The sequence below is a fragment of the Epinephelus moara genome, chromosome 20 (assembly GCF_006386435.1).
Source record: "Epinephelus moara isolate mb chromosome 20, YSFRI_EMoa_1.0, whole genome shotgun sequence".
NCBI lineage: Eukaryota > Metazoa > Chordata > Actinopteri > Perciformes > Serranidae > Epinephelus > Epinephelus moara.
In genome coordinates, this window is record NC_065525.1 from 23691878 (window position 1) to 23718971 (window position 27094).

General features: G+C 43.0%; 1 protein-coding gene across 1 annotated transcript; it reads left to right on the top strand.

The window, feature by feature from the left end:
• Positions 1–1575: 1575 nt before the first annotated feature.
• On the top strand, positions 1576–26879 carry vwf (von Willebrand factor). Its single transcript, XM_050073959.1, has 53 exons — positions 1576–1752; positions 1901–1952; positions 2091–2234; positions 2710–2812; positions 2929–3137; positions 3401–3522; positions 5334–5553; positions 5632–5754; positions 5837–5948; positions 6790–6836; positions 6938–7074; positions 7167–7305; positions 7578–7678; positions 7777–7972; positions 8052–8267; positions 9004–9250; positions 9351–9445; positions 9557–9708; positions 9785–9888; positions 9968–10106; positions 10714–10848; positions 11128–11274; positions 11374–11514; positions 12101–12199; positions 12300–12456; positions 13052–13219; positions 13373–13508; positions 13623–13932; positions 14091–15234; positions 15318–15422; positions 16780–16923; positions 16995–17138; positions 17212–17376; positions 17545–17591; positions 17696–17873; positions 18048–18289; positions 19156–19345; positions 19479–19820; positions 19907–20145; positions 20325–20427; positions 20547–20618; positions 20943–21047; positions 21182–21387; positions 21487–21636; positions 21732–21848; positions 22119–22299; positions 23087–23127; positions 23221–23337; positions 23654–23752; positions 25613–25741; positions 25849–25888; positions 25980–26077; positions 26249–26879. Exons 1-53 carry the CDS (start codon positions 1747–1749, stop codon positions 26432–26434), a joined length of 8541 nt encoding a protein of 2846 aa, XP_049929916.1. The 5' UTR covers positions 1576–1746; the 3' UTR covers positions 26435–26879.
• The last annotated feature ends 215 nt before the right edge of the window (positions 26880–27094 follow it).

The following is a 27094-nucleotide window of genomic DNA, read 5'->3' on the forward strand; positions in this document are numbered from 1 at the left end:
TTATGGTACATTTCATTGCTGCTCTGTTGTTAGGGCAACAGGCTTGGTCCCTATTTACTTCCTGTCAGCTACCAAGGGAAATATAAAATACAAAAATGCTCTTGTGGTTTCCTTGTCAGCAACTGCATTAACAAACATTCCAACAGGAAATGCACAGGGACCCATTTAGATTGTTTATGTTGTCGAGTTTGAAACGGTCTATTGTGCATGCTGACTCACTGTAAAACTGTCATGGCTTGAATAAAACTAGCGCTGTCCTAGATATTTTGGGGCTTTGAAACTTCAATGAGAAATATTTGCGAGTAATTGAAGCTTTGAAGGTGGCTGGGGTAAATAAGAGACAGGGACATCAGCTGATGCATCTAAAATAACGTGACAATTAGCCACTTTCTTAGCCCGCAAGTCATACATTAGCCGTAATAGCTAGAAAAAAGAAAACATTGCAGGACGGCTAAGCTGCTACTTTCAGTTTTCAGTTGATTTGCCAAGATCGCTGTAGATTTGTGATTTGCCAGTTTCATTTGGCATATCTGGCACTTGACGTTTTGGGGGTCATCTTGGTCTGTTTTGAAACTGTTCCAGACATTTGACATTTTTGACATCTTGTTAGCGTATCTGTAAGCCTGTCAAACTGTCAGTGTGTCTCAGTAGCGCTGCACTGCTAGTCGCTGTCACCAGATGACAGTGAGTCAGAGTTTAAATGTCCTTGTCTGAGAATAACTACAAAAAATTATGTTGATGCATAATGAATGATGTTGGATAACTGTTTATTAATTTATGGGATTTTGGGGGTATATTTGAACCGAGCATTCTAAGACTGAAGGTCAGCCCTAAATGAAACGGAGCCTGCGTTAATTTTTTTGTATCACCTGCCCTTTTTCTAAAGAGCGTACACACCCATGGCACACACCTGCAGGTATTATATCTAAATATGCCTGATTAGTTCCTCAGGACTGTGCAGGCGTGTAAAGACTGTGCTGACTCACTTCATTTAATTTTGCTGTCACCTGATCATCAGTACATTGAGTACAGTAATTTCCAGCCTGAGGAGAGGCCTAATGAAAACACCAGTTAGAGCATACAGTGTCACAGTGTTGCAAAGTGCTGCCAGAATTGGATAGGCATATATTTGGACGCACAATACTGTCTTTGTCATTTTGCCAACTGATAGCTGACATTTGCACCTGAGAGTGTTGATCCATACACATTCCCACTGTGTGTGTATTTACGAGTGTGTTATTTTGGAGCAGCTTAGTCACATATTTATGCACAAGCACCACAGCAGCAGTGTTATTGCGTGAGATATCTCCAGTAAGTGTGTTTTTAACAAGAATTGTTTGGGTTGGCGCCGATACAGTTGCGTATGTGTAGACTAATCACTCAGCCAGGCGATCAGTGGGCATATCCTGGTATTGTCCTTCTGAGTGTGTTTGATGGTGTCAGTCTGCAGGCACTGAGCTTGGGACGGGGTGATACTCTGCCCTGTTTGACATAACCTGGCGAGGGGAGGGAGTCTTAAAGGGAAGCCAGTGGCAGCGGGGTGGGGGTGTGCTGTTTGCTATAAAACAGATTTCCAGGGTGGTTGAGCGTTTGACCAAACTTCTCAGTTTAGCCAGTGTTTGACGCAGACCATCACACTGCATCATTATGTCTTGACTGTGTGAGGTCTAAACGTGCAACATTTGGATTTACTGGTTTTGGATTGTGTTTGCCTTTTCTTTGCAACTCTGTGGAATAACTGGAGCCATGGAGGTAGGACTAAGTGGACTTTGGAGAGCTGAAGAAAGGGGCTTTTTAAACAGGCCACAGAATAATGTGATATTTAGATATAAGAGGATGATGATGATGTTGGTATTGATAATGATGATGATAATGGAGAGCATATTTATACATGTTTCAGGTGTGCATGAGGAGGTATTTGCGAGAAATTTGGCTCTTCCTGCATCTGACAGGTGAGTGTGACATCAGTCTTTGCACTCAAAAGTGACACTGTCTTACAGACTATTAATATTTAAACTGTTTCATATAAGATTTCCTGTTGTCGTACTTCTGCAGTCAGTTGCACATTAGTGTATTTTGTGTGCGTCCAGCTTGCGTGGCAGGTATGACAGGGAGATGCAGTCTGTTCGGACGACACCATGTTCACACGTTTGACGGGGTTTTGTATGAGTTTCCTGGAGACTGCAGCTACCTGCTGGCTGGAGACTGCAGCCATCGCTCCTTCACACTGCTGGGTGAGTCACACTCAGACAATTCAATAAAGAAACAAACAGATTTGAATTCCAATGGCGTGATGCTCATCCAGTGCAGCTCAGTTGCTCGTGCATCTCCACTGCCATGGGTCTGATTCTCACAGGGATGTGTGCACTGAAAGTGTTTGTACTTAAACTGGCATTCAAGGGCTTAGGTTTCGTTTCAGCATTAGGGGAGGGATACATATAAAACAGGAGGTCTGAGTGTCCTCCGCCAGAAAACTTGATTACCCGCATTCTGTTGAACTTTTATGCCTTCTCTCCATCAATTTATGGTGTAAATGTCTCTCATTTATTTACACGTGTTCTAAATAATGAGGGCGATGTGTCCCCTCCGAAATCTACGCCTATGCTGACATTTGAAATAGCTTACTCATTCAACAGCCCTTTTAATTTTCAAAATCAGATTGTTTCTGTCAGTCGAAGATTTGAAAATAAATGTGTGTTCAATCTGCAGGTGATTTTGTCAATGGCAAAAGAACTGGAGTCACTCTGTTTCTGGGGGATGTCTTTGAGCTGCACCTGTCTGCAGACGGACGGCTCACACAAGGAGAAAAAAGGTTGATTAATTGAATATTTAAGTTATCGTGCACAAATTCTAAATTATGTGTGCATTCATATTGACTTATTTGATGATGATAATGGAGAAGTGTGATGTGTCTCTCCTTTTCTGCAGAGTCTCCGTTCCCTATGCTTCTCACGCTGTGTTTGTGGGCTCAGAGCTCGGCTTTTATAAGCTCTGGAGTGAGGAGTTTGGCTTCACTGTTACCATTGATAACGCAGCCAACATTGCCTTGACACTGACCAAACACCATGCCAACCACACCTGCGGCCTCTGTGGCAACTTTAACTCTGTATCAGCTGATGAATATACTGCGCAAGAGGGTAGGTCAAAAGTCTTTAATTGTGTGTGTATGGGATATGTGAATGTTGAAAGAGTGAAACAAGGGAGAGTTCATTATTACTGGAATCTAGGAAATGATTTGAGTCACTGGCTCTCGGCAACAGGAAGAGTAGCAGCCCGGTACAGGAAAAGATAACAAGGTAAAAGAAAGCAAGAGGAACAGTAATGGGAGGATGAGATTAGGTGGAATCTGTCAACTCGTTCATGTGTGTGTTTCTCTGTGTGTGTGTGTGTGTTTTTGTAGGATTCCTAACAGAGGACAGTTATGATTTTGCAAACTCGTGGGCCGTGAAGGGTGCTGATCAGTCATGTCGACGTGTCTCAAGTCCCAGCACCTCCTGTAACAGCACGAAAGAGAGTTCAGCGGTAAGAGGACAATTCACGCGCGTGTGCATGTGTTAGGACATCTGGAGGGATGTGATTGCATTATACATGTTCTCAAACGATCTGAAAATGTACAGAAATTCCTCTCTATAATATAAAACCTTTTATTCAAAGAGGCAGCACAAATAAAGATAGACACACATTAAGGCACGACAGGATCTGGACCTTGGATGTAAAAGCATTTGGCATTCATAGGGTATTATTTTTACTGTGCTAAAAACCTTTGACTGCAGCTTGCTTACACGTACTAACCCAGCATCTCTGTCTCTCTCTGCATACAGTATTTAATTCTGTCTAGTGTGTTATAATTTTGTCTCTGCCAGTGATAATGTGACAGGTACAGTGCAGTAATATATATAAAGATATCTGGTACTATAGTAGGATTTTGCCTTCCATTTTCTACAAGGTAAATTTTGACCTACTATCTAAATCTCATGGGATGACCTGGTGGCTTAGGGGGTAAGGTGCGAACTATGGACCACACCTTCACGTCTTCACCCCTCTGTTGCATGTCATTATACAACTCTCTCTATCTCCCATCATTTCCTGTCATCTCTCTTCCGTCTAATAAAGCCACAAGATGCCCCAAAATATCATAAATGTGTCAGACGTCTGACTTACTACCTCATAATTAGGGCCGTGCAAGCCAAACTTTTAACTTGTGTTCTCCAATTTTGATTTACCATCAGAAACTTTAACCCATTTTTCTCCTGGGCAATTGGGCTTTCATACGCAGTATATTTATGAGCTTCATTAATAGGGAGCCACCGGTAGCATACAGATCTGACAGGTGTGAGTGCAGCTCACTAATGTGTATGATGTAGTCCTAGTGGGTGGGCTGGTATGAAAAAATCTGCCAGTTTTGGCGAGAACATTTTGTTCCACATGAACGCCCACGTGTGATGAGACCAGCTAAAGCTACATGTTAGTGTTAAACCACCGGATGTGATCAGTATCTCCTGCACCGACTGCAAATTTGATACATTTCCTGTGTCTCTGAAGGAACTAGGTGCTCTTTCAGTGTGTAACTGGACTTCCTGCAGTTTGAATACAAGTTGAAGAGTTTAAGATATGTGCGTTGATATATCTGAATATTTTATTTTATCATGACAGCTGGTACTTACTGGCCTTTATCTCTCTATTTGCATAACTTATATTACGGTTTTCAAATATCAAAGTCTTGTTCCCTCAGGATGACAAATGTCATATTCAGTACCGCTTATTTACGTGAACTGTTAAGACACAATCTTGAAACCCACTGGCTTTTGCTGATGATAGCCTCTGGGGGCAATGGTCAATATTTTGGGGGTTCCGATGTAGCCAGTGGATATCTGAGCCATGACTTCCTCCTTCTTGCACAGGTCGTGTTTATAGTTAGATTAGCAACTTGAGACATGTCCAGGCAACATTTTGGCTGATCTGTATAAACAGATATCTGAATATGAAGTGTCATCAGATGACAGCCAATGGGCTCCGAGATTGCTTTTCAGCCAGTGTTTACCTGCATGCAACCAAAGCCAGCTCAAACGTGATTGGTCAAGAATGCTCGTACTGCAAACAGACTACAAGCAGAAACCAGAATGCTTCTGTTTATAGAGATTAGACGAGACATTACAGCTTATGCATGACAAGACAAGAATATTAATGTTTTCAGTCACTAACAACTGGTGTCTTTTAAAACAAAAATATACGATTTAAATAACTGTTTTCTTTTGTCTGAAACGATGGAATCCCCCTTTATTTAGCACATCGTTCCTTTGAGCTTAATTTTGCATGTATATGTGTTTGTGTAGATTTTGTCCGGCTGCAGCGTGTTGCAGACGTTGAGCGTGTTTCTGCACTGTGCCCACCTGGTCTCTCCCGAGGCCTTCCTGTTACTGTGTCAGGAGGAGGCGTGTCACTGTGACCAGAAGGATGGGGAGGACTGCTACTGTCCAATCCTGTTGGAGTACGCTCGCACGTGCCACGCCCATGGGCTACTCCTTCATGGCTGGCTGGAGGAGAGCCAGTGCTGTAAGTTTGTCAGCTAGTACAAAGGTAGTTGCAAGATATGTAGTCTAATTAATAAGCGTAATGTGTGTTTGTGTTCAGTCCCCAAGTGTCCCATCGGGATGCAGTACAGTGAATGCACCAAGTCCTGCTCTACAACCTGCCATAGTCTCAACATCCAGGAGGTCTGCAAGGAGGAGTGTGTGGATGGCTGTACATGCCCTGGTAACCCTCCCACTCACCATATCTCCCTCTTTCTGCCTGTTGCTGTGTTGCAGTTGTAACATGGTGTGTGTTTGTTTCTCAGTGGGTAAGGTTTTGGATGGTAATCGCTGCGTGGAGGTATCTCAGTGTTCCTGTGTGCACATGGGACGACATTTCCCTCCAGGATCCACCATCTCTCAAGACTGCAACACCTGGTGAGGGAGCAATAATGCAGGCAGGAACATGTATTAATAGACAGGAAGACTGCTATGTTAAAAGATATACAGCGCTTCCTTACCCAGGCAAAAGTGGCCCAGATCTGATTTTTCTCCACATTTATGACTCAGATTTTTTTTTTTTTTTCATAACAGCGTGACCAGCATAAATCACATGGAATCTCATCTTTTAATTTTTTGATTTGGGCCATTTAATATGTGACACTAAATCAGATATAGGTCCGATTTTTTGCAGTGGAACCTCAATCTAAACAGTTTTACATCACTCTGTATCAACATTTGTCATAATTCTGCACTGGCGGGAGTCACTCGGCAAATACAAACATGCACAAACAGCAGTGATGGACAGATATAGTTTCAAGTAGCCCTTGACCTCCTTGACCAGCCATTCACATCAGGATGGCACCACTCCAACTCCGCATCCAAACACACTTCTGTACAGAAGTAGCAGCCACTGCTCCACAAAAAGCCATAATTAAAAATATGGCTGTCTTCCTCCTCATCCTCGTCCTCATTATCATCTGCTAACAAATCCATTGTCTTCCACTGCACATCAACTAAAGAATGAAACTGTAAATGCTGGCGTCTGTGGCCTCTATGTTTATTTCGGTGCACCAGGGTGCTGTGTGTGTGACGTCTTTGTTATTGTTCTTTTGCACACTCGAGTCAGTTCAGGATAAGTTCACACTGAAATCTGATCTTGGCCACATTTAAAGAATAATTTGAACAGCCAGACAAAAAATCAGATTGGAGCAATAAATGTGAATTGAGCACTAAGGCTTGCAGTGTAAACATAGCCTTTATTGTCTCTTTCCTACAGTGTGTGTCGTCACGGTTCCTGGGAATGCACCAATGAAGGCTGCCCTGGTGAGAGATGTACAGTAGTAGTCGGTGCACTGACTTATGTTTTCTACAAGTAAATTAAGGTTGTAAATTCCTTGTGTCATGTCTTTGTTTTCTGTGTGTAGGTGAGTGCCTGGTGGTGGGCCAGTCTCACTTCAAAACCTTTGACAACAAGTTCTTCACTTTCACCGGTCACTGTCAGTATCTGCTGGCACGAGACTGCGCCGAGAACGAGTTTTCTGTCATCATTGAAAACGTACAGGTAAAGGATGTTTTTGATTTTCTTTTCTGTCACTTTCATACCACTAGCTGCTTGACATTGACAGTATTTTGACTGTTGGTATTGTGTTTCAGTGTGCAGATGATCAGGATGCTGTGTGCACACGCTCAGTGACACTCAGCCTGCCCTCTCTGGAGGATATGACTGTGAAGCTGAAGCATGGAGGAATCGTGTCTGTCAACAGCATGGACATCCAGACCCCAATGCATCATGGTATGCTGCCTTGGCAGAATAGTAAATAAGATCCACATTCAAGCCTCTGAGCATATTGTGCTGTATATGGTATTGTATTTATGATAACAATAACTTAAGTGGATCAGCAAGAGAACTGGTGAATCCATCTTTGTCTGCCTGATTTCTTGAGTTTGGTCAATTTTTTGTTGCATTATTATCAGCACAATAATGTTAATTATTGGGAGGACTGTGAAAAGTTTCAATTGTTTACATTGTTGAATTCAAGTCATCTTCTGTGTGCAATTTTACAGGCCATCTGCATATCCAGAGATCTGTGCAGTCCTCTGTGCGTGTAAAGTTTGGAGATGATCTTCATCTGGACTGGGATGGTCGGGGCCGTGTGCTTTTAAAGGTAGAACACTTTTAAGGATATGAAAGACATTTTTTGGTAATGGAACATATGTGAAAAGATTAGTAAACAACTCTTCTGAATTCTGTCCACCTCCCCAGCTGGGACCACGATGGGCAGGGCGGACTTGCGGTCTCTGTGGTAACTATAATGGTAACCAAGGCGATGACTTCTTGTCTGGATCTGGTCTGGTCGAGGCGGGTCCTCAGGCTTTCAGCCAATCGTGGAGGATCAATGGAGACTGTGAACCTGCCCACAAACATGAGACTGATCCATGTGCCATTAACCCGAAAAGAGGTATACACACCCACATATAGATACACACATACACACATCACTACCAGAAATAACCTCCACTCCCTCCTGCACCTTTCAGTGCGTTTTGCAGAAGAGGCATGCGCGGTGATGATGACAGACGTGTTCAGTGCGTGCCACTATCTGGTGAACCCAGGGCCATTCCAGCGGTTCTGTCGTTATGATGTGTGTGCGTGTGTGGACGGGGAGGAGTGCCTCTGCTCTGCTCTGGCTGCCTATGCCGCTGCCTGCACTGCCAGAGGAGTGCTGCTCAACTGGAGGTCTCCCTCACTCTGTGGTAACTGAACTCATTTATAGATGATCATTCTTGTGCACATATACCAGTAAACATACAAACATCTCATTCCATTTTTAGGCAGAAAACAGTACTGTAGAGCAAATTTAAACATCAGTAATAATCTGAGTTAGTCCTAACTTTAATTAGCTGAGGATCAGGACATCAGCTCCACTATAAATCTGTCAGTTTGTATATTTATATCATCAAGACGACAACAACAATCAATACAAACAACACAGATCTAACATACAGGGTTCCCACAGGTCCTTGAAATCCTTGAAAGTTTGTGAATCTGAGGGGGAAAATGAAGGCCTTAATTTTTTTGCAATTAAATGGAGATGGGTCATCGAAGTGCTTAAATTTATATATTTTGTTCAGGAATAGAAATTGAAGATCTTTTGATATTGTCTGCCATCACTGTAACAACACAATAGAGAAGTGTTAACACATTCAAGCCTCTATCTCTGGAAAGCCTGCTACTTTTCATTATAAAAAATTCTCAGTGTTATAAAAGTAATGAACCTTGATCCATGCCTCAAACTATGCTATGTATAGTGCTCTAATTTGAGGGAATTGGGCCTGGAAGTCCCTTTAACAATCCTTAAATTTTCATGTTTAAGGTGTGGGAGCCCTGATCATAACGCTAGAGAAGAAAACACACTATTTCTTCCAGATAAAAGCACATTTTATCTGAGAACACATCCCTAAACCTTAACCTTTGATTTGATTTTATCAGAGTTGGAGTGCACCAGCGGCCAGGTGTACGAGGCCTGTGGGAGTGTGTGCGACCGGACGTGCCGTGCTCTGTCTGGCGCCGAGGCAGGATGCAAGGGGGAGAGGGTGTGTGAGGAAGGCTGCTTCTGTCCTGCTGGAAAGTACCTGAGCGACTCCGGAGAATGTGTGACAGCTGACCTGTGCACCTGTCTGCACGACGGACAGCTTTACCAGCCTAATGATGTCTACGCGGATCACAACAGCATCTGGTCAGTAACTTCGATGTGCATTTCCAGAGACGATATGCTAATGGTTATTGTGTTTCAGAGATACACTTTCACTTTTTATGTGTTTTTCTTGTGTGTGTAGCTACTGTGAGAACGGCTCCATGCGCTGCAGCTCTCCTGAAATGAGTACGTTACTGTCTGACCTCTTCTATGACGATGACCTGGCACCATCCAGAGGTACAGTTTTTAATATCTTACAGGAATTCTATTGAATGTCCGTGCATTTTAGGAACTTATCACAAACTTCCTGGAACCTAACTACATGAACATACTGGTATTTGTTTTTAGAGCGCCGGTCAGCACAGTGCCCTCCTCCACTGACCCGTACAGACTGTGATGCAGGAGAAAAAGGCCTTGAGTGTGCCAGAACCTGCCAGAATCTGGATCTCCCCTGTGTTAGCCTCGCCTGCATCCCTGGCTGCCTCTGTCCACCTGGCACAGTAGGTTGTGTGTTGTAGATAAAGCACCCAAACAACTAAAATAGAACATGCTGATTGATAAGTGGATTGATTTCAGGTGCGTCACCGCAGAGACTGCATTGCACCCGAACAGTGTCCCTGTTACCATAACAACAGGCCATATGCATCAGGACAGACCATCTCTGTGGACTGCAACACCTGGTATAATGATTGTTTGCACACATTATTGTGAAGGGGAGTACCTGCAATAAGGTCACTTAACAGGCTTCCTCCTTTTCAGTGTTTGTGAGAACAGGAAGTGGCGCTGCACAGAGAAGCCATGCGATGGTGTGTGCCGCACCGTGGGGGAGGGGCATTACATCACTTTTGATGGCCTCACATACTCCTTCCCCGGCCTCTGCCAGTATGTTCTGGTTCAGGTAAGGGGTTTCGCAAGTGAGCTGAACCTTAAAACTTTGTTTGTCTTCTTCTATTGTGCAGCAATAGGGGAAGCTGTGTAGTGCAGCAAGGGAGGACTCGCACATAGAGAACAAAACAGATTTAGACTACAGTCTAGATTTTAAATGCTTATATTTGATACATTACAAGGCTGTACAGACAGTGAAAAAATATGCAAAAGTGCAGAGGCTGCAAAAGTGCAAACATTTCAGTCTATATTGGACTTTCCTCAGTGCAAAATGAGGCATGCATGAGTCATCCTATATGTGGGTTACACCACAGGTGCACCCACTCACCTAGATTAATTCATTTAGGGCTTGATTAAACACACATTAAGCCCATTGCCAGCCCGTCAAGTCATTGCAAACACATCAGAACAATACAACTCCATAGCAGTGACACAATCTCATATACATACTGACATATATACATACAAATGTTACCTTATATTCTGGTCCAACTAAGAGACAGATCCAAAAAGAGCTCCAGGGTGAGTTGCACAGAATACTGGTGTCAAAACAGAAAAATGCAATGTGTATTTCATCTCCTTACCCTTCTGTTATCTTTTTCTACTTTCGCTATGTATAGGATATGTGTAACGGAGAAGAGGGTTCATTCAGAGTGCTGGTGGAGAGCGAGGCCTGTGGAATTGTGGGGCGTCGCTGTGCAAAAGCTATCACGATCTTCTACGGGGGAGGGTTGATTCTTATGCAACATGGAGAGGTAACACAATCTGTTGAATATGGTTTGTCATTGTAATGAAGGGACAAACAGCATGGTGCTTTTGTATAACATTTAAATATAAACCATTCAAGGATTTTAATTTGTCGCAGCAAACTTTATCACACACAACCAAATGTCAGATATCTGACACATTTCCAGCTTCTGCTTAACTAAAAAAAAAAAAAGACAACCTGAGAATTGATTGACTCTTGCAATCATACTTTTCAGACTTGACCTGTGAGTATTTGTATCCATGAATGCCATCTTTCTCTCTCATAGGTGAGGATGAAGAGGCCGGTGCTGCAGAGTTCACAGGTGGAGATTGTCCAGTCCAGTCAGTTTTACACAGTGCTGCTGGGGAAACACATTTCCCTCAGCTGGGACAAGGGAACTCGCCTCCTGGTTCACATCTCAGCCACATACAGGGTATGTATAATAACTATACTTGTGACTAAATGGACCCTGTTTGTGTTATTCATTTTATATTAAACATAATTTTTGTTGCATACATTTTATTGTGTGTAGGGCCGGGTGTGCGGTCTGTGTGGTAACTTTGATGGGAACGTCAACAACGACTTGATCAGCAGTAACAACCAGCTGGAGGTGGACTCCTCACACTTTGGGAACTCCTGGAAGGTTGTTCCCAGCTGTGCTGATGTAACACAGGTAAAGTCTGGTCTTAGATTAAAGGGTTGGTTCGCTTAAATTCCAAAATAACAGCATTCCTCTCTAGCTTTGGTTTCACGGCAGTTAGAAACAGCTCTTGTAATGTGACTGACCTAGATGTGGCTGTATACAGTAAGGTTCCATATATGGTCCTGCTCTTGCACCCAGATCTACAGTACTTAGGACCATGGACTTGTATTGTTTGTGGAGGGAAATATAAGTATACCAGATGGGCTGTCAATAGACGAGATGATAAAAAAAATGAAGCAGGCTACATGTTTACTGTGATGGATTACTTTCCTAAGGCAAATCTGTGCAATTCAGTTTTGTACCATACTGACACGACAAGAAAATCAATGGCTGCCTGAAAGGTTTGAAACCGACCTTAAGTGTAGGTTCTGCTTTTGAGAATGGTTTGCCACCATATAAAGCATGCATATTTGGTAGTTAATGTCCTCAAAAATGCAAAAACACTAGTCTGATAGTTACTAACTATTGTCTTTATAGTGTAGGAAAGACACTCTTCAGTACATTAGAAAAGTTGTGGATATTGTCACAGTAAATGTGTGTGTTCCTGTGTGTATAGATACCTGCACCTTGCAGCGACAACATTGTCAAGCTGGTAACTGTGGAGCAGTCATGCCGTTTGATCACTGGTCCTCTCTTTAGAGAATGCAACAGCCAGGTGAGTTTAATTACAGATGCACTAGATATCCCATGACACCACATGCATTGTTTGGTTCATGTAGTTGGTCCTCTCTTCACCTTTCCCTGTGTGTATCTAGGTGGATGCAGAACCATACGTAGAGATGTGTGTGGAGGCAGCATGCTCTTGCCCATCGGTGGGCGACTGCGCGTGCTTCTGTGATGTCATCGCGGCCTACGCTCAGGCCTGTTCAGAGAGGGGTGTGTCCGTCAGCTGGAGATCCAATGATCTTTGTCGTGAGTGTTGCATTACTTCAGACATTTATCGGTTTCATCATGTAACTTTCAGGCTGAAATAAACTATGTTGTCAGGAAAATACATCATGTCGGCTCAACCAAGCTAAACCAGTTAAAAGTGTCGTCTAAGCTGTTCAAATCAAGTTGCCAGAAAAAAACTAATTAAGGAAGACAAGTCATCTTCCATGCAGCTTTTCTCTGTTTTTAGAGCACTTGTAGAAACCACCACTTTTCAATACAGCTTTTGTTCTCCCACATGACACCTTTTGTGTTATCAACTGGAGTTAACACTTTTGTAGTTCCTCTATGTAAATGGGAAGTTACTATGACTATCTTCTGAGGGTTTTGTTCAAGCATCAGGTTTTTGTTTTACCATGCAGATAAGAATCTGCTGTATTTTCTGATATCAGATGTGATGTTCTAAAAATCTATTTTTTGTAGTATAGTTGAGAACTGGTTTTTCTGCATTTCTGGATGCTTAATTATACAGGTCACAGATTGTAATTATCTTGAAGAAAGGGGCCTATGTAGTTAGAATTATTTTTTGTCACGCGATTAATGAAATAATCTGTAATTTAACCTTTGTTTTTTTTAGCTGTAAGCTGTGAGGAGCTGAACCCAAAGAACCCCAGCACAGGCGAGGAGTTATGCCAGTGGAGGTATAATATTTGTGGCCCTGCCTGTCCCGTCACCTGCCAGCACCCAGACCCCCTCCCCTGTTCGCTTGCATGTGTGGAAGGTTGCCATGCCAGCTGCCCCCCAGGTGCCAATAATATACACTGGACATACATAACTAACAAATGCAAAATATTTGAGCATGTAAAATATTAAAACAGTATAGAAATAATTGGATATATTCTTGTACAAATATGCAAATAGTGTCAGTGAGTTTAACTTCAGCTTTCCTTTTTTTTAGGCCAATTACTGGACGAGGTTGCCATGCGTTGTGTAGATCCTTCTCAGTGTCAGGTGTGTATCCATGAGGGTCACAGAATCTCCCATGGCAACAAGGTTATCCTGAACCACGATGACCCCGACCACTGCAAGATATGGTAATACTGCATCAGAGCACTCAGCAACACGTCATCATATTTTGGATTTGGCCATTACTGCTTTGTAGTTTAATTCTCTGCACATTTTAAGATGCTCTCTTTTCTACTCCGAAGTCACTGTGACAACAACACACTGAGCTGTGAAGTTTGTCCCTCCACCGCCATATTCACCACTCCCACACCAACACCTGCCTACGCCACCTCCACTACCCTGCCCTTCACCACCTTGATGCCCGAGGGCACGTGTGACCGTGCCATGGATCTGGCGTTCCTGTTGGATGGTTCGGAAGCCCTGAGCGAAGACGAATTTCAGGCAACCAAAGAGTTCATACTGGGGGTGGTTGAACGATTTCGCATGGGCTCCGCTCACACTCGAGCCACGGTGCTGCTTTACCACTCTGGAGTTAAAACATACGACCTGCAGGTAGATAAACATATACATACATACATGTGTGACACAGAAATGTTTGTATTCTTGCATGAAGCATTCTGTGCAATAATTCTTTGTTGGTCAAATTTAGTTCAGAAATAAGCTGCTTTGGTCTACGCCTGGTTGCTTTATCTTCTCATTTATGCCTGCAGGTTCAGAAGTGGCTGTTTAAGAAGACTGTGCATGAGCTGCATTACACAGGAGGAGATGCAGCCTTCTTGGATGAGGCTGTCAAGTATCTGGTTATCAACATCTACGACAAGAACAAGCGTGAACACGCTGGCCGCGTTGCCATCATCTTGACTGCTAGTGCCAACCCTCGCTCCGTCCGTGGCATTGTCAAAATGCTCCGAAAAAAATCCATCACCACCCTCACAGTGGCGCTGGGTCCCGGGGTAAACATGGGGCAGATTAACGACATCACCAAGGCCAACCCAGAAAACAGGGCCTATGTACTTAGCAGCACAGGTGAGCTGCCTGAGCGTCTGTTGGAGCTGACAGATTACCTCTGCACCTTGGGGTTGGAGCCTGAGGTGGCCAAACCTCCGGCGCCAAAGACCACTCGGCAGAGCACAACCACCACGACCCCGACTCCTCGTCTGGAGCCCAACCCCACACAACATCTCCCCAACACTCCTACATCCACATCCCCCTCTAGCCTGTCTCCCATCACCACATCGCCATTTCCCACCTCTCACGTCAAAGATGTGACATTCATCGTGGAAGGCTCCAATGCGGTCGGCGAGGCCAACTTTAACAAGTCGCTCGAATTCCTGGAGGAAGTTATCTCACAGCTGACAGAGGAGGAGGAGTTTATTCGTATCACTGTGATCCAGTACTCAGTAACGGTCACTGTGGAGATCCGTAGGTGGGAGCTGAGGCGGCAGAGGACCCTGCTGCTGCAACGACTGAGGGAGATACGTTGGAGAGGTGGAAGCAAGACAAACACAGGTGCAGCTATCAGTACGACTCTTAAAGAAATGACCACGGTCCAGCCATCACGCGGCCCCACCCCTCCTCAGCTGGTCTTCCTCGTGACAGAAAACCCACCTACTGACACAGTGACACGCCCGCCATCAACGAGCACTCACACACAAGTATATCCCATCGGTGTCGGACCCAAAATAAGCGAGACTGACTTGCTGCCATTCAGCTCCCCTCAACGCCCCCTAATTGTTGATGATTACAACCGTCTGACCACCCTGGTGCACCGTGTCATCAACATCACACGCACCTCAGTTAGGCCCCGCTCTCCTACGCTGCCACCTCTGGTCCTCCCAACACTCTCACCCACAGGTACAGAAGACATACTCTTTTTAATCATTCAGTCCACAAGGAGTCCTTAGCCTGTATTAATTTGTGAGCATTTCTTTGCACAGTGCCGTGTAAGAAGCCCATGGATGTGTTGTTCCTGCTGAAGGCTGGGGAGCAGTTTGAGGACATGAGGACGTTTGTCAAAGCTTTCATCAACACTGCTGACATAGGTAGGTGTGACCCAGCCCCTAAAGGCCCAGCCCATTTTAATGTAACATGCTCTGCATTTCGCTGATGTGCAGTATTTTCATTAGTTCTACCTGTTCTCAATCCGTCTTTCTGGGAAATATGTTCTATTTATATTTTAACAATTATCTGGAGCTGGGATTTTTGCCATTAGACCATTTTGCTATTAGTGAGATCATAAGTGGTTTAACAGCAGTTTGAATAATAACTCAGTGTTGTGTGGTCACCTAGTATTTTCTAGTCATTTATTCTGATAGCTGGAAACCAGTGAGGGACACAGAGTAGAGGAGACATGTAAACAAGAGCTAACATGTTATTTTAGTGTGTGCATTTTCCAAAACTATAACATGGAATTAAAGCAAAACCTAACCTGAAAAATTACCATTTTTAAATTAGTTACTCAGAATGTGTATGCAGCGTAGTCTCAATTATTCAGTTGTATGCTCAGTACTTCCTAAACATGTGCATTTCACATTAAAATGTTTTAATTTAAAACACTTCTTTACAAATAGTCTCATACACGGACATGAGGGCATATGTGTGCATTTGAGCTACTCGTGTGAGACTTCGATTATACTGCAAAAGTTGTTGGAGAGATTGTAAACTGATGTTTTGCTGTTGTTAAATGGGGTCCCCATGACTTTAAAGGAAGCCGCAAGGAAGTCAGCCACAGCCAATTACCTACAAAGAATATGTCAGGTCCTAAAAAGTCGACTGACCGGAAAGAACAAGGTCCGAGCCATCAACAGGTAGTCATCAGATACCCCGCTGGTATAATAAGCTGGCCAAAGGTGGAAATAGAGGCCACTGATATCAAGACAAGGAAGCTCCCCAAGTCCAGCACCCTGAGACTGTACACTAAGTGTAGCAAGGGGGGCAGAGGACTGTTGAGCGTCAGAGCCACTGTGCAGGACGAAACAACCAAGATCCAGGAATACATCAGGAAGATGGCCCCCACAGATGAGCTGCTAAGTGAACACCTCAGGCAGCAAAAACCAGAGAATGAACCATCATGGAAGGACAAGCCCCTGCATGACATGTACCACCGACAGATTGAATAAGTGGCCGACATCAAGAAATCCTACCAGTGGCTGGAAAAAGCTGGACTGAAAGACAGCACAGAAGCACTAATCATGGCAGCACAGGAACAGGCACTTAGTACAAGATCAATAGAAGCAGGGGTCTACCACAGCAGACAGTACCCCAGGTGCAGGCTGTGCAAAGACGCTCCTGTAGTACTAATGCTTATATGCTCATTCAAGTTTCAAGTAGCCAGATTGCAGATCTCCTTCCCCTGCATTTTATATTGATTGTGACTGAACTTCTTGTTTGTGTGTGCAGGGCTGAGTGGCACTCAGGTGAGCGTGGTTCAGTATGGAGACACCAACACAGCAGAGTTCACCTGGAAGAATGAACAGACCAAATCTAACCTCCTGAGCCTTATGGACAGAATCCCGAGCAGGACCACCGCTTCCTCCGCACTAGGTAGTAAAGACCTAAACTAATATTTGCGCACACATTAAAGCAGTCGTGCTCACGGCTCCATCTGTCCGCAGGCTCTGCGCTGCGATATGCTGTGCAGATGGCCATCTCGCCACAGAGCGGTGGAAGAGTCGGTGTAGCCAAGGCTGTGGTGATGCTGGTGACGGACAAATCAGCTGACGACGTGAAAGAAGGAGCTAATGAGGCGCTGGCAGCAGGTAGTTAACTCACCACTGTTTGACATGATTAATAAGTGTTACCCCAGTGTCACTGAAGAGTCTCTCTCCTCAGGTGTGTCAGTGTTCCCCATCGGGGTGGGACCAGGCTACGACAAGAGTGAGCTCGACGTGCTTGGTCGCCATGGCAAACAAGACAACACTCTGCACTTAAACAGCATGGATCAGTTACGGATGTTGCTGAGTCTGGACCACGGTTTCACAGAGAGGATCTGCAGAGGTGCTTACACACACACACACACACACACACACACACACAGAGCTGTATTTTTCCAGGTAAAAATAATCAATGCTAAGAAATAAATCTGCTCCTAAGTATAGTTTTAATAATAATACATTATAATGATGGTGATAATGGAACATTATGGCTGTTTGCTTTGAATCTCAGCTGGTCCACCAGGGCTGTGTGTTGATGATAATGGAAATGAGAGAAAGGTGAGTAATGTTTGCTGACGCTGAACACATAATAGAGCAGTACAGCCACCTTTTACAGCCATCACAGCATTACTTGTGACGAATTGTCCGTTCATGTGCTTCAGCCCGGTGAGTCATGGCTCCTGGAGGACGGCTGTCACTCTCTCCTGTGCCACCCAAGTGGGGCGGTGACGGTGCAGAACCACAAAGTCAGCTGTGACAGACTGGAGCCGCCGGCCTGCAGGAACAACATGCCACCTGTCAGAGTCCAGGAGGCCTGTAGCTGCCACTGGGAATGCCCTTGTATGTACATCAAAAGGATCAAATGGCTTCTGAAGTCTCGAGCATCACATTTAACCCGTCTATATTAAGTGCACATCACGTCCCACGTGGGCTGTTAACAACGAGCGCCGGAGGCTTGCACTCCAGTCTATTTATACTGACTTATACTTCCTTTTGTGCGGTTTGTGTTGACAGGCATGTGTATGGGAAGCTCTACCAATCATGTGGTGAGGTTTGACGGCTTGGCGCTCAGGCTGGATGGGGAGGGTTTGTGCTCCTACACACTTCTCACTGTCAGCAGAGGCATCAATGAAGGGTCAGAGGTCAAACTCCACACAGGGCCATGTCAAGACTCAGCAAATTACAACCAGATCTGCATGAAAGCCATGGAGGTGACCCATGGGCCGCATAAAGTGCTGCTGAAGGATGATATGACGGTAAGCTGTATGTGATGCATAGTGTGGCTTTGCCCTGAAATTCATCCTTATAATTGAGTCTGTGAAGGGTTGTTTTTTTATTCTTTAGAAAAAGGATGAGACGTTATTTGGGTTTTTTATTTTTACTGTTCAATTAGGCTGGAAAAATATATTCTAAAAGATCAAAGTCTTGACTATTAAACCTTGTAATTGGCCATCTTCTCAGTGATTTATTTTTTCTTAAGCTCTTATGGAGTTGACAGAAAGTTATATATTTATGATTTCACAGCAGTCGTAGTGAGTAGCCAATTTATTTTTCAAAGTTTCTAAGAGTTATGTTTGTGCTTATCAAAATACTCATTTTTAAACCATAATTTTATTTAGTTTTGAAAAAGAAAAAAAGAAAGCTTACCAGCACTTGAGTAGCATTCCTGCCATTGTGGAAACCAGGAAATGAGACAGGAGTCTTTGTGATAAAGCAAATTTCCTTAATGCCTGATTAAATTATGTTTTTGTAGAAATCTGACTGAGTCGACAAGAATCTGGGACACATTTTTAAAGGGCCAACATTTTCACACACACACACACACACACACACACACACACACACACACACACACAAAATAAACAAAGATGATTATCGCAGTACAGTTTTAGATTTTATTGGTTTGAAGTGTGTTCAGGCACAAGGCAAGTTAAGACGTAAAAAAACAAATCGAAATATTTTATAAATCATATTTATTTCATATAAATAAATTGTTTAAAATAATGTTTCACTCCAAAAATTGAATTAGTGTGTTGATCATTTGTAATTTCAACGTTCTTTTTGTTGGACATGATTTGATAGTTCTCAAGAATGGATGTGCTGACTGTGTTTGTTCGAGCAGGCAGTGATTGATCGGGAGGAACTTGCACTGCCGTGGCGGTTTGCTGGCCTGGAGCTAATACGTTACGGAGGAGTGATGCTGCAGCTGAAGTCAGACCACGGCTACGTCCTGACTTTCACTCCTCAGAGCAATGAGTTTACCATCACTCTGCTCAGCTCCACCACCACAGGCCACACTGCTGGACTCTGCGGTAACATTAATAAAGACCCATTTATTCAAACGTGTTAAATAAGTCAGCCTTGTTTGTCTTTCTTTATTTGCTTCCAGGGCAACATTAACACTGTCTCCTTCCTCCGATCTGTCTCCTTGTATCTTTCTTCCAGGTGCCTGTGGGGAGGAGAAGTCAAACGTCCTATCTTTACGTAATGGCAACTCCACCGATGACCAGCCAGCCTTCATCTCGGACTGGACTGTGGCTGTAGATGATGGCGTGTGTCTGCCAAAGCGGAGGGCAGTGTGTATGTTAGGAGCTTCGATGGGATGCCAGGCCCTACGCTCTGAGGTGTTTGAACCGTGCCACGTGCACATCCCTGTCCAGGTGTTCCTCTCCAAGTGTGAGGAGCAGACATGTGAGGAGTCAGATGTGTGCGAGCTTATTTCTGCTTACGCACGCCTCTGTAGACAGAGAGGTGTGTGTGTGGACTGGAGGAGCCCCCACCTCTGCCGTAAGTCGGTTTTTGATTTACGTATGTGTTTCAATTCAAACAGTCCGAGCCTAACCCTAAACTTTAGCCTGATCTGTGTGCTACAGCGTTACAGTGCCCCCGCTCCATGGAGTATGATGCATGTCGGACAGGGTGTGTAGACGACTGTGATAGCATACAGGCGTTGCCAGGCGACTGGTCGGTTGCCAGGGGTAACGAATCGTCCTGTATGGACACACCTACTGAGGGCTGTTTCTGTACTGGAGGGACGGTTCTGCAGCACGGACAGTGTGTATCACCAGAGGCGTGCAGGCAGTGTGTCGACCGTCATGGACACATGTACACGGTGAGACACGTGAGAAGAAAAATATGACTTACATCAACTTCTTAATTACAGAAACACATGCTGATAGAATTGGATGGGGCAACCAAAGTACTCACCATTAAAGTGTGCTGTGAGCTCCCTCTAGTGCTTATGTCCAATACAGCCAATAAAGATGAACATGCTTTGATTTGTTTGTACAGTACATGCAGAGTTGGGTACCAGATGAGAACCCATGTTTAATTTGCATGTGTTTGGACCACCAACACATCAACTGCACTGCCCGGCCCTGCAATGATGTCAAAGGCAAGCACTAATTCTGTCACTGCTACCATGACAGTAGTGTCTGTATAAACCAAAAAAATATTACAAGTGTTGCATTGTGGGTTTGGATCTAACACGTAATCATCTTTGTGCATACACAGCTCCAGTGTGTGGACCTTGTGAGGTCCTGAGAGAGAGGAGAGCGTCTAAGTGCTGCCCAGAGTATGAGTGTGGTATGTAAAAGACACTATGCTGCATTATTACGCTTCTATTTACAGATCCAATGTTGCAGTGGCCTCATTAAATGTGAGCAAGAAGAACAGACCTGTCAGTGTTCAATATAATATGCGTGTGAAACTAGGTCTGATTAGCACCTAGAAGAGATATTGGAAGGTTGGTGCTGAATGCCAGAATACATTGCTCACACATCAGAGCTATCGACAAATGAATACACCTCAGCCACCTTTATTAAACATGTTTCATTGCTCTATGTATATATGGCATCTCAGAGTGTGTATTGCACCCAGCTGCAACAGACTGTCTCTGTGACTTTTCAGTGTGTGATCTGGTGACTTGTGACCTGCCTGAAGTGCCCCGCTGTGAGGACGGTCAGACCGCAGTTCTGAAAAACCCCGGGGAATGTCAACCTATACACGAGTGCGGTATGCCTCTAACATATTCCCTGTGATGTTCTGGCTCAGCTTTTCTCTGGCGCTCACACAGAGACATGAAACAGAGCACACATCCATGTGATCTCTTTCACATGTCTCTCTTCATCTCTCTTCCCCCCTCGCAGTCTGCAAAAAGGAAGAGTGCGCTCTTCAAGCTCCCCCCGATTGTCCCGCATACCGCCGACTCTCAGTGAAAAACACAAAGTGCTGCGACGTGTTTGAATGTGTGTGCAACTGCCAGAACTCCACCCACACCTGCCCTGCCGGGTTCATCACGTCCTCTTCCACCAACGACTGTGGCTGCACAGAAACTAATTGCCTGCCAGACAAGGTGAGCGCATGTTTGGATGCAACTTTGAATGCATCACTCTTAATGTCTGTGCTGTTACTGTTTAAACTATCCTTGCTTTATCATCCCATGTCTCTGCAGGTGTGTGTGGTTGGTGGCGTGGTTCACCCAGTGGGGAGTGAATGGGAGCAAGGATGTGAGAAGTGCAGATGCACCCAGCTCCAGGACAAAGGCACACCACTGCACATTGCACAGTGTACTCCGCCTGTGTGTGATCGAACCTGCCCTCAGGTGAGACACACGCGCACACACACACACACCAGACATTCACATTTACATTATGCTTCTATAACCATTAATCTTTTTTTATTTCTTATATATTTCAGGGCTCCACATACAGTCCATCAGCAGGAGAGTGCTGTGGGAAGTGCACACCAACCAGCTGCGTGGAGTCAGAGGGAAAGATGCGAGGAGACACAATATTTGGGCAAAGCCTCAGACGTGTATGTGTGCAGAGAAATCATACATGCCTAAATAATACAGGCAACCAGTTCTTTGTAATTATTGTTTTCTTGATATTGTCAACAGCACTCATTGTAGGGTATGGTGTAGAATTTAATATGCAGCTTAATTAATTTTTAAATAACAATCACTCCTCCCTGGCAATATATTTCTGTCTGTATGTACAGAAAAAAGACAAGTGTATATTTCCAATGGAGCCTTTTCTCTTCTCTTGTATTGGATTTTAATGTAATCTCTGTGTCTGTTAATAGGTGGGAGAGGTATGGCAGTCCCCACATGATAAATGTGTTTTACATCAGTGTATGAAAGTGAGAGACGAGGTGTTCATCTCTGCAACGAATGTCAGCTGCTCTGCTATGGACACTCCATCCTGCCCACTGGGAACCGAGTTACGCTGCGACACCCAGGATTGCTGCCCTCGCTGCCACTGCGGTAAACTTACATTCATATGCAATTACACCCATTATGAGGCATTATGAGTGAGGAGACCACCCTTTAACTACCAGGCATGATTTCAAATGCCTGAAACAATAAGCTTTCACTCCACTAAGTTCAGTCATATCATACACTCAGTTCACTGAGTTGCAGTAGCAGTATCCGTCCAGCAGATGACTCTCTAACACTGGTGCCATACCAGAGCTCCTTATCCTCACCTGACCTTACAAAGCCAGGGGTTAAAAGATGAAATAGACTTTTTTTTTTTTGCTTTGACTTATCATTATGATGTGAATGTTGATTGCACATTGTAATGGCTACAGAATAATGACATAGTCTGTGTTTAGATTGGTCTTCTGTAAGTCTCGCTTTCACTGTGCAGCTCTGTCTGCCACGGGGTACGATCTCGTGTGACAATGAAGGCTCCATTTACAGGACAACAGAAGTGCGTCAACCATTTCTCAACCAAAACAGGAAGAGGATACCGCTTTTGTATTCTTTAGTAGCCATCCTCAGGTACCAAAGAGTATTAATGTGAGGTCTTTGCGGTCACTACTCCCAGTAGCAGAAATGGCGTGCAGTGGAACAATAGAGGAACTGTGGAAAACAAAATGTAGTTTGTCCTGTGTTGTTGGTAACTGCAAGGCTCTGAGGAAAACCGAAAGCGATCAGATTGTCTTTGGAACAGCAGTGCCAACAATAATACCAGTTGGCAATGTTAGAGGGGTTTTAATGTTCTGTTTAATTAATGTCAATTAAATTATTTGTGCTTTTCTCTCCACAGCTCCTATGAATGCCTGTGTCCTCAACAACACTGTGATAGGAGTAAGTCATGCAGACACGTAGCACTCTCCTCACATATTGGAACATTTTGAATGGTTCTTTCAGTGCTCCATCTGTTTATGTGTGATTGTACAGGCAGGGGAGAGACTGATGGTGGACGTGTGTACACACTGTGAGTGCATGGTGGAGGACGGTGCCGTGAAGAAATACAGACTGTCCTGCAAGAGAATCAGCTGTGCCACTTGCCCCATGGTAACCGTCATCGAGTCATTATTTTTTATTATGATCATTATCATTTGTCATCATTATCATCATCATGACTAACCAGTGAATTCAAACCCCCATCATTTTTGTCAAAGATTTTCTAATCCACTTCCACATTCCCTCCGTGTTTATCATTAAATTGCGCCCACAACGTTTTCTGCGATTCACTCCATTCACAGAGGTGATTAGTGAATTATTTATTTGCACCAAAGGGTCCAGGCAAATTATGTCTTTGTAGTAAATGTCCCTCTGATGTCTTTGTTTATGAACTAACATGTAATACTAACCACCACAATATTTTCAGGGGTACACTCTGCAGAAGGAAGAAGATGCTTGCTGTGGTCGATGTGTTGCCACTGCGTGCTTCATGCAAAGGCCAGATGGAAAACTGATCAGTGTGCCGGTAGGTGCTCAGCAGAGAAGACAATGCATGCTCATGCAGACTCATTCTCTGTTGCAATGAAACCTTATAATGATGATGAGGATGTTGATGTTTTTATATTTTTAATACAAAATTTTCCAGATGGCTATACTATGTTATGCTATGCTAGGCTATGCTATATTATACCATACTGTTCTATGTAAAGATATACTATACTACACAACACAACACTATACTATACTATATTATACTACACTAAACTATACTAGATGATACGATACAATACGATACTATACTATACAACACTACACTACACTAGGCTATGCTATGCTGTGCTACGCTATGCTACACTATACTATAAGTTGCTATGCTATGCTGTACTATACTAACTATACCATACTGTCGCCACGACACGATACTATACTATACTATACCATACTAAACTATACTATAAGACTCGCCACGACACAATACAATACTATACTGTAGTAGACTACACTACACTACACTATACTATATTATGCTATGCTATGCTATGCTATACAGTACTATACTATACTATGCTATGCTATGCTATGCTATACAGTACTATACTATACTATGCTATACTATACAATACAATACAATACTATACTACACTATGCTATGCTATACTATACTATACTATATTATAGTTGACCACACTACACTACACTATACTATACTATATTATGCTATGCTATACAGTACTATACTATACTATAGTATACTATGCTATACTATACAATACAATACAATACTATACTACACTATGATATGCTATACTATACTATATTATAGTTGACTACACTACACTACACTATACTATACTATACTATACTATACTACATTATGCTATGCTATGCTATACAGTACTATATTATAGTATACTATGCTATACTATACAATACAATACTATACTATACTACACTATGATATGCTATACTATACTATACTATATTATAGTTGACTACACTACGCTACACTATACTATACTATATTATGCTACGCTATGCTATACAGTACTATACTATACTATAGTATACTATGCTATACTATACAATACAATACAATACTACACTATGCTATGCTATACTATACTATACTATATTATAGTTGACTACACTACACTATACTATACTATACTATACTATACTATACTATACTATACTATATTATGCTATGCTATACTATGGTATACTATACTATACTATGCTATGCTATGCTATGCTATACAGTACTACACTATACTAGACTATAGTATACTATGCTATACTATACAATACAATACTATACTACACTATGCTATACTATACTATGCCATGCTATATAATACAATATAATACTGTACTGTACTATGCTATGCTATGCTATACTATACTATACTATACTATAATATACTCCGCTATGCTATACTATACTATACTATACTATGCTATGCTATGCTATGCTATGCTATGCTATGCTATGCTACACCACATTATGCCATACTGTTTTATACTATACTATTAAACACTGCTCTATACTTTACTTTACTATGCTATGCTATGCTATACTACATTATACCATACTAGACTACACTACAGTACACTAGGCTATGCTATACTATATTATACTTGACTATTCTACACTATGTTATGCTGTACAATACAATACAATACAATACTGTATACTATACTATAACGTAATATAATATAATATAATATAATATAATATAATTCTTGCTATGTCATACTGTACTTGTTACTTAGAAAAGTGGAGTATTGTTGCCAAAATTTAGAAAGATAGACATGCTTTAATGTTAGAAATCTAATATTTTGACATATAAATACTGCATGTACATGTGTGCCTCTCACCCTCCAGGTGAACACTACTAGCGAAGATGGTTGCAGCCTGTATAGTTGTGGTGTAAACGGTAAAGGGGATCTTGTCCTGCAAACCAAAGTGACTACCTGCCCTCCTTTTGACCGCCAAACTTGCCTTGACCAGGGGGTACTACAGCCACAACATGTGCTCTCTATACATCTCCCAGTATTCCTGTTCCTGACTCTCTGTATCTGCCTCAAATTTGTAATAAATATTTATGTTGTTTGTTTCAGGGGAAAGTCAGCAAGATTGGAACAACCTGCTGTGAGATGTGTAAGTAGAGCTGTGCCCTCTGCGAGACTGGCACACTATTTTGAAAAATTTGGACACTGTGATTTTAATAAGAGTGTGTGCATGTGTGAAGGTACTGAGCCAGAGTGTCGGAGGACAGCAGGAACGCTTAACTACATCAAAGTGGATGATTGCCAATCAGAGCAGCAGATAGAATTGCACTATTGTGAGGTAAGAGAGTACACACACACACACACACACACACACACACACACACACAATGATTAATATTTTTCCCCCTAGGATTAGCCTGAAAAGTTCAATGAAATCATGGTGTAACACTGTCCCCCACTGTCTGTCTGTCTGTCTGTCTGTCTGTCTGTCTGTCTGTCTGTCTATCAGGGCAAATGTCGCAGTAAGTCCATGTATTCCCTGGAGAGGGCTGCTGTGGAGCAGGAGTGTGTGTGCTGTGCTGCTGTGGAGACAGAGCCTCTCAGCGTTCCCATCCTGTGTGCCAATGGCACTCGGAGCCACCAGACTGTCCTGTCTGTCACTGCATGTGACTGTCTGTCCAAACACTGCACCTAAAGACAGAAAGAAAGAGTTTATAAATGCAGACAGTATGTGTGTATCCATGCAAAATGTACTCACAAATAACAACACAAACAAAACAATAAAACAAACCTGCCAGTTGTAAGCACTACTTTTTTTGACTGTTTTGCTGTAATTTGAATTTTTCTTTTAAAATGTATAAGTTTGTTGAGACTGATGTTTGTTGTTTAGATGTTTGAATAATTTAAAAGTGATTAAAAAGTTTTCTGATTTTGTTTTACATCAGGTTTTTGAGATTGGCTATGTAATTAAAACAAAAAAATGCCAATAGAAGGGTCAGTTTATCACATTTTAAGAGCATAAACCTTATAATAAACTAATGAAAGCTGCTTTTCTCTATTTCAAATGATTGTAATGTAATGCTTGTTCTGGCTGCTAAGAGAACTGAATACATACATGTCAATTAATAAATAAAATAATGTTTGCTGCACTGTGTATGGTCGTAAATTTCTTTTTGCACCAATATATTTTTGCGTCATCTGAGGCGCGTGCCTGCAGAGGGTAGGCGAGGTTCATGTCCACGTCTGGTCACCTGTAAGCTCTTTCTTCCCTCCCTGGCTTACACACACACCCACACCCACACACACCTCTTGCATCGGTAATATGCATCACAGCTTCTTTCCCTCCCGTATGAAA

What these genes read in the sequence shown, in the direction of transcription:
- vwf (XM_050073959.1), top strand. An exon ending in TGCCATTAACCCGAAAAGAG is followed by an intron (nt 7,973 to 8,051) that starts GTATACACACCC and finishes TGCACCTTTCAG; the next exon opens with TGCGTTTTGCAGAAGAGGCA. An exon ending in GTCATGGACACATGTACACG is followed by an intron (nt 20,146 to 20,324) that starts GTGAGACACGTG and finishes TTGTTTGTACAG; the next exon opens with TACATGCAGAGTTGGGTACC.